At 39.4% G+C, this 8,522-nt stretch overlaps 1 protein-coding gene across 2 annotated transcripts; it reads right to left on the bottom strand.

Annotated features, from left to right (window-relative positions):
• Positions 1–2,835: 2,835 nt before the first annotated feature.
• On the bottom strand, positions 2,836–5,084 carry LOC119784418 (group XIIB secretory phospholipase A2-like protein). 2 transcript variants are annotated; one of them, XM_038286463.1, is made up of 3 exons: positions 4,523–5,084; positions 3,388–3,476; positions 2,836–3,283 (listed from the first exon to the last, which is right to left on the bottom strand). In XM_038286463.1, the coding sequence occupies exons 1-3, from the start codon at positions 5,010–5,012 to the stop codon at positions 2,978–2,980; spliced, it is 885 nt and encodes a 294-aa protein (XP_038142391.1). In that variant the 5' UTR covers positions 5,013–5,084; the 3' UTR covers positions 2,836–2,977. The 2 variants fall into 2 exon arrangements, with proteins under 2 accessions (XP_038142391.1, XP_038142392.1); XM_038286464.1 differs by having other exon boundaries at positions 2,838–3,283; positions 3,400–3,476.
• Between the last annotated feature and the right edge of the window lie 3,438 nt (positions 5,085–8,522).

Raw genomic sequence — 8,522 nt, 5'->3', positions numbered from 1 at the left:
AAGAAAAAACGTAATCCCTACATGTCGTTGGAATTTCAGACTATTTTATTAATCTTTAAACTGTCAGCAAACGTATCCTTTATACAGCTAGAACATTTCTGGGTATCAATAGATGCCTTTATGTAGAAGCTTTTTAATTTTTCACTTTTACAGGTGATAGTCATTTTATTTTGTATTTTCTACAAAAATTTACTCAGAGGGAAATCACATCTATGAATTATTATAGGTTACCTGTGGAGTACCACAGGGATCGGTGCTAGGACCAATTCTCTTTACTTTATACATGCTCCCAATTGGTAGAGTTATTAGACAGCATGGGATTAATTTTCACTGTTATGCTGATGATACCCAGCTATATCTGTCTATAAATCCAGATGAAGCTAACCCATTACATAGATTACAGGCATGTCTGAAGACATAAAAATCTGGATGACTCTTAACTTTCTGCTTCTGAATGCAGACAAAACAGAAGTTATAGTCTTTGGTACAGAGTCTCTGAAAAAGAAGCTCATTAGCCAGTCACTTCATTTGGATGGGATTAAACTGATTTCAGATAATAACATAAAAAATCTTGGTGTTATTTTTGATCAGGACCTGTCATTTAAAACCCATATCAAAGAGGTTTCTAAAATTTCCTTCTTTCATCTGAGGAACATTGCAAAAATTAGAAATATCCTGTCCAGGGGTGATGCTGAGAAACTAGTCCATGCATTTGTTACTTCAAGGCTGGACTATTGTAATTCTTTACTATCAGGAAGTCCACAAACTGTAGTTAAAAGCCTTCAGCTGATCCAAAATGCTGCAGCCAGAGTTCTAATGAAAATGAAAAAGAGAGATCATATCTCTCCTATCCTGGCTTCTCTTCCTTGGCTTCCTGTTAAATCCAGAATAGAATTTAAAATCCTCCTTCTCACATATAAAGCCTTAAATGGCCAAGCTCCATCTTATATCAGAGATCTGATTGTTCCTTATGTTCCTAACAGAGCACTTCGCTCTCAATCTGCAGGTTTACTAGTGGTTCCTAGAATTTCTAAAAACAGAATGGGAGGCAGATCTTTTAGTTATCAGGCTCCTCTCCTGTGGAACCAACTACCATTTTTAGTCCGTGAGGCAGACATCCTGTCTACTTTTAAGGCTAGGCTTAAAACTTTCCTTTTTGATAAAGCTTATAGTTGGCTCAGGTTATCCTGAGCTATCTCTATAGTTATGCTGCTATAGGCTTAGACGTCTGGAGGACATAGGGACCCCTTTTTCATCATTCTGCTTCGTTCTCTCTCTATTCTCCTATTCTGCAGAATCTGTTAGTTCAATCTCTAACCTTCTGCTCTCTCTGCTTTTCCTCAGAGTAGCTTTGCCTCGTCTGTTCCTGTTTGGCTGTGACGCCATCCTGGAAAGAAACATCAGCTGTGCTGCTTCCATCAACACCCTTTTTTATAGATGCTGGAGATCGGCGTGTTTTCCAGTGTGGTCCTGTTTCTCTGATCGTGACTGAGTGGATGTGCTCTCTTCGTCCTCTGGCATGGGAGCTGGCTCGGAGCTCGTCTGCCTGGCTGTGTGTTTCCTGAACCGGCCGCCTTTTACAGCTGCTTTTTGTGTCTCTGCTTCTGTCTCCTTGAACCCCAGTCGGCCTCGGCAGATGGCCGCTCACACTGAGCCTGGTTCTGCTGGAGGTTTCTTCCTGTAAAAGGGAGTTTTTCCTCTCCACTGTCGCTACAAGCATGCTTAGTGTGAGGGATTGTATTTGAGTCAATGAGTCAATGCAATCAACTGGTTTTCCTTAGATAGAAAACTTTGTATCAGTTTGACTCAGAGATGGCAAAAGTACTCACTTTCCGTACTTGAGTAAAAGTACAAATACTTGTGTTAAAAAATACTCTGGTAAAAGTGGAAGTACTGATTAAACTTCTTTACTCAAGTAAAAGTAACAAAGTACAGGCTTGTAAATTTACTTAAAGTATAAAAGTAAAAGTAGAAACCACTTTTTTAATGCCATTGCCTACATTTTAAATGGATGTCTGCCAATAGGACTAGATCTCCGTTGTGTTCATTTTCAATCATCTCGTCGTCCATACTACTATGCTAACGCCACCGCCACCAAGCTGCAATGATTCGCCGCGAATGAATACTGCCGAATCTGTCGATTCATCTTGTAGTGGTGCATCAAATGCAACGTGGATTCCCATCCAATTAGATTGAATTTGGTATTGATGACATGAAAAATAATAACAGTAACTCCATTGAAATGATTCAAAACTAAAGTAACGAGCCAATTTTTTAAAATGTAAGAAGTAGAAAGTACAGATATTTGTGTAAAAATGTAAGGAGTAGAAGTAAAAAGTCACCCTAAAAATAAGTAGTAAAGTAAAGTAAAAATATCAGAAAAATCTACTTGAGTACAGTAAAGAAGTATTTGTACTTCGTTACTTCCCATCTCTGTTAACCCTAAATAACTATGATAGGTTTAACAGTAGCTCCTTGTGAAAGTTTAAACAGTTAATCTCTGCTAATACAATATGTATGAACATTTTTAGTTGAAACTGTTTGCAATAATCTGCCAATGGTACCGGATTCCATACTGTAGCACTTAGAATGAATGCCCTATGACACCTCTCCATTAAAGGAATAAGAACTGCTGCAGTTTACTTAAATAAAACTCAACAAAAACTTACATTTTTTGTCCAAATATCCTTTGGCATAAATAGCTTGGCTATTTTAGAGACTGGGTTTGATATAAAGCAGAGGGATTCTGTCTTGAGCTCAGTTATATTTGGGCTAAATGCACGCTTCAGTCTCTAGATCCAACTAATCTGGATTCATGTCTAGTAAAGTCACCAAAAGTTGTTTACTTCTTTAAGCCTTTTGACCAAATCCCACTTCAGATACTCTGAACATTTCCTGAGTGGTCATATGAAAGGGATGGTAATATGCAGAAACATCCATTACTCTGTTATTTTTGAGAAGTACAGTGTTCTGTCTGTCACAGTTCATCCCTCTCCTCTCCCTTGCAGACACATGATGCCCTCTGGCTGTTCATGTAAGGCCTGCAACCCAGAGTCCACACTGTGTTGTAGAGAGCATTTGCCATAGATTCACAAGCTGATTGAAGGAGTTTGTCACCTTGTACTTTGGAAACAAAGCCCAGACTCTTCTTCAGGTCAGAGCAGAAGCCATGAAGGCATGAGCGAAACTTGGCATCACAGTCGTACTTGTTCACACCGCAGGTGTCGTAGCACATATCCAGCTGGTTACAGCAATTTGTCATTGCAGGGATTCCCACATCAAGCTGCCATAAGAAAGAACTATGTTTCATCATGGTTCACCACTCTACAAGGTATTATTGGGGTAAAATTACATTTTTTAGGATGGTGCTATGAGCAGGCCACCTACAGCAGCATTCACCTGCAATTCCACCAGCGAAGAGCTGCAGCCATTGGGTTCTTGGTGCTTGTAGTCAGGCCGAGAAAGTTGCAGTTCTCCTATGAAAGCAAACAGACTCTGTTAAGCTTTAGGATTAGCAAACACTTCTTACAAAATTAAACCTTAGGCCTCCATGTATCACTGTGATTTAGTAGAATGGAACAGATAAGTGCATGACTTTTAAGTGAAATTAAAAAGATGCATGGATATCAAAGTTACATATTTTCAATAAAGCACTAGAAATGTGTCATTCAAATGTATATGCCCCATCTTTTTTCATTGATAATCCCTAAATAAAAATCTGATCTTGGTTCTGTTAATTTTTCACAAATTTTTTAAAAGACCCGCACTCCAAAAATTTACATGCACAACACTGTACCCACTCCCGAGAGGAAATGCCTATTAAACGCATGCAAGAGCATGCAATCCATTTCTCCTGGTGCATGCTCTGTTTAAAAGTTGCTATTTGCGTCTTCCAAAAGAAGATTTGCAGTTTTTCCACTATGTCAGACTCACTACCGGTAAGAGAAAATGGGGTTGAGCACAACGGCCTTACGCAACATATCACCAGAATGACTGACTATTAGGAGGACCACTTATTTTGATGATCCACCTGGAATAAAAACATCCTTCACCTCTTGGACACTAGGCCTGTTTTCTAGAAATATGCTTGAAAATAACATGCCCAAAATCAATTGAATATATCTCAAGAACTACAGAGTTTATTTTAATTGTTTTGGTATCAAAATAAAGGCAAGACCCCAGAGAATATGTTACAGGTCTAAAAACCATCTTGCCTGTTATTTGGGTCCTCATGTTATGAAGAGGTTAAGTTCTCTTCTGATGTAAGATAGTCTGCAACTCTGGTTTGAAAGCATCTACATTGATTGCATAACAAAAATGACCCATGCCCCTCAACAAATGCTTTTAATTCAAAGGTTCAAAAGGACAAACCTTGTTGAATATGTGTGAGGACATAAAACATGAGAACAGAAGGTTTTCTGTGTTTTTGCAACAGAATTTTTGGAGTTCAGGGAAAAATATTGTTAATACCTCTGAGGGAACCAAAACTAATATAAAGTAAGAGTGCAAGATTGATCCTTACCATATCTACAGTGGTATTCACAGACACCATTGTATCCCCCGACCAGCTCAACCAGGGAGTCAAAGTATCTGTGCACAGTTTGGAAGCTATCTCTTATGGAGTTGAGGCTCCAGCTGCTTGCATCATCTTGTTCCAGGGGTTTATTCAAAGCTTTGTTTGTCTGGACGGGCCAGATCTCATTAGCCTCCTCTTCAGATGGAAGCTGCTCCTTGGCAACAGCTTTCTTTGCAAGAGCTTCAATAGTAGCAGAGTCTCCATCAGGAGTATCCCTGTCTGTGTCTGACCCTTTGGCTTGGTCCACTTCAGGTAGGTCAGCTCCCTGATCATATGCTGATATTTTATCACTCAAAGCAGAATCTAGAGGAGCAGCTTGGGTGTTTAAAGCAGTAGCTTCCCCCTCTTCAGTGGCTTCAGTTTGGTAGTAACCCAAAGTGGCACTCATGCCCATGGACACACAGAGGAGGAGCAGGGCAGGAGTCCGAAGCAACATGTTGACCAGCTGGCTAAAATTCAAGAAGAGGTAGATCTCCACCAAGTGAAGTGTCTTCAGTCAGGTTTCAAAAGAAGGAAGAGCTCAGGCAGTGAAGCACAACACCAAGCTTAGTTCTCTCTCACTGTCAGCCTGCTTCCTGCTTGCTCTGCAGGAGGCTATAGAATACAGCAAATCTTTACATGTGGTTTACCAATGATCACGTATGCAAAGGTTGCAGTAACAGTTACTTTTTATGCTATTTTGTTCTTGGTCTCTTGCGGCTAAAAGGTTTGTCAGCTCATCTTGGACTCTGAGAAACAATAAATAGAGTTAAGCTGCGAGAACTTTAAACTAGAAAACATTTTCTGGTCTTTTGTTGTTAAATAAACGGTACCACTTGTAATCCCTCAGAGCTCTTCTTGTCTTTTCCACTAGCCTCCAAGCTTTTTTTTCTGCCTCGTCCATGGCTTTATCACTTATTGCAATCTCTCCAAACTGTTTCACTTCAGTCTGCAGCGACTGCAACACAAGAAAACAAAAAAAAAACCTAACAAAACCACAAAAGACAACTGAATTATTTACAGCTCCTTGCTAAACTATAATTCAAATTCAACTTTTCAACTTTTTTTTTTTTTATTTAAAAATCTTATATGTTGCACTATTAAAATTCTGCATGTGTTATCGCTTTCTAAAACCCACTTTGACTGCAAAGATGTGTCGGTCGTTTGAAAACTTTCCCAGAGATTCTTAGCCATATTTAAGGCTGAATATTTAGTAGTACAAGAACCACAATAAAACCATTTTATTGATTATTATAATTTCTGTTTTGTGTTTTTCTGGAAGCAGTGCTGGATTCCAATATGGCCAATTTGGCTTCCCACCCAGGTTGGGATGTCCCCAGCATAGTTTTCTATTATTTGATTGCCAGTCCTCTGAAAAGGAAACAACCACCCTATGTGACATACATAATGAAAGCATTGTAAAAAAATATATATATTACTGTACACTATGTCTGGCCAGTGAAGCTAAATGTTGGTTTTTCTATTGAATCTTTATTGTATTCAATTATCTTAAAAACGTACACTGAATAAATCTGAACTAAATGGTTAGAGAAAAGCTTCCCTGTATTGTTATGCTGCCATTTTATGTTATTTGCTTTGTGTAGGAATATCACACCAGCTTGTTGGAAATTTTATTTTGAATCTCTTGGTTGTTCATTAAAATATATGAAGATTTAACGAATTAAAAAAAAAATACATGAGATGTAGGTATACTTATGCTTCTGATTTGTTTACTCTCCACATGTTAAAAAACCCTTAACAAGTTTTGTTTCTCATTTTCATTAAAACTGTCCGCCAGTAAAACGTAAAGGCATTTTAGATTTCAATAATTTACTCTAATGTTACAAAACATCCTCCTAAAAAAGTGATTTTTGACTTTTTAAATGTGATGTTAGTCCAACATTTTCTTTACATTTTACACCTCATGTACAACAGAATCTGTAGACTTTCATTTATCCATGGCAATTAGCCAAAAATGATACTGTCTTAATCAGTGTTTTAGATTTATATTTTGGTATAAATATATACATAGTTTTTCTTACCATATTTCCTTTTGAGGACTGGGAGTCCACCAGGTTATGGACGTAGAAATCATACTCAGTCTGGAAGAAAGAAAAAAAATTACATATTTCTCAAAATTCAGGTTTAATTATTCCAGGAAGACTGGAGGAAACTAAATGCACACAAAACACTAGGATGATTATAAAGCAAATATACATTCATATTTAATTGATTAGAAAATGCACTACTTTCATTTTGCTGTTTTATCAGGTTAGAACTGCCTTTTGAGAAATAACAAACAATAAGCTGATATTAAACATACTTTTCAATTAAGCGAACATTTCTTAAAGGGTTTTTTTTGTGTACCTTGTTCTTATCTTATTTTTGAGTAGCTGTATGTCCTATTGGACATGGTTGTGAACATTAATCACAAAGCAATCTTGTTAAATAACTGTGAGGCACCCTGCAAATCAAACTAATACCTAATTTACTCATCAGCAAGGTTCCTGCTCAATTCGTGTGTAGCAGTTCTCGCCGTAAAGCAAGATTGACTCTCGCGAGACTTCTGAGCCTGTGGGTGCGGGTCGGTGCTCCTGCAATTGCAAGTGCGGTATTTCCCCCACAGACCACCAGGGCGGCCGAGAATACCTTTGTTCAACCTGAAATGACTCATTTAATCATCCAAAACGTTATGGAACACATTAATTAACTGAAAAATGTTGCATAGTGTGCCTTTAAATAGCTTTGGGATTACAACATAAAGGAGCCCAAGGTCCCCTGACACTACAAACAGCGAGTTTGTGATGGAAGGATAAAGGAGGACAAAGGGGAATAGGTGCAATAGTGAAGCTACTTTACCTACACTTTCACAGTTCCTCTGCGAGAAAGTGAAATTAAATGTCTGTGCCTGTGAGCGCATGTTTAAAAGAGAGGATCTACTGGAAGGCAGCTGCCAGCTGATGATCCTTCACCTCAGTGCGAGTTTGAGCAGCGATGTGCTGATTCACTGCAGCAGCCTGGACCCTCTCCACACTAGGCTCACAGCCCTCTGGGCTGATTCATGGATCTGTCATTAGAGACCATTCAGTGTGTTAATGGTACAAGCTGTGCAGGGTCTTTATAACCACAGTTTGGTTATGAATCAGTCGGGCTGTATTATAGAGATAATTACTATGCACGGATAGGCTTCTGGGGAACTGTTTGGACAAAATTAACCGTTCTTACCGTTCTTATTTGGATTTTGCAGGCAAAATCCAAATAATTGAATTTGTGTAAGCGCCTGAACTTACATGAAAATGTATATCTTGTATCATTTAATACTACTAGTAGTAGCTTAAGAAGGGTAGAAGTTACTTGAAGTATGCGCCTGTGAGAGTGTGGTATGTTTATGTCTCCCACCCCACCACTTAGAATAAACACAGCAAAACAACATAAGCAATAACGTCACGGCGTCCCGAATGTCCACCAACGCAACTGTAAGCACAGTTCCTTGAAATCGAATACCGGTTATCCGCTCGGTGAGACCCCGCCCCGCAGCTGCACAAAAGTTCTGTCCCCAAGGTGCAAAATACTCTTTAAAGCAATGCTGCCTTTGGCGAAGTCAGGTGGCAGGGTATACTCACAGTTCCATAGAAGAGAAGAAGGGAGAGGGTAGAGAAAGGAATGTTCGACCTGTTCGGATCAGAGCGAACCGACGTTCATGGACCCCATGCAGTCTTCTCGCCGCGGCTCGCCAGCTGTCACCACTCGCACGGTTCCAACACCCAAACTTTTCTTAAGACAAGTTTACTTGCAGGCATATATCTTCACTGCACCAAACTCCTCTGGCTGTCGGCGTCCGCTGCATGTCGGAATTCCCCATCCGTCCTTTTCTGCTCCACGTCTCCACTCTCTCTCTACACCTGACGCTCTCCCTCCTTGGCCGAGCGCCACGTCACGTTATTCCCCACATTCCCCCCTTCCAAAC

The sequence above is a fragment of the Cyprinodon tularosa genome, unplaced genomic scaffold (genome assembly GCF_016077235.1).
Source record: "Cyprinodon tularosa strain WSP-4 unplaced genomic scaffold, ASM1607723v1 ctg2250, whole genome shotgun sequence".
Classification (NCBI taxonomy): Eukaryota; Metazoa; Chordata; class Actinopteri; order Cyprinodontiformes; family Cyprinodontidae; genus Cyprinodon; species Cyprinodon tularosa.
This window is presented reverse-complemented; position numbering and strand designations above follow the sequence as displayed.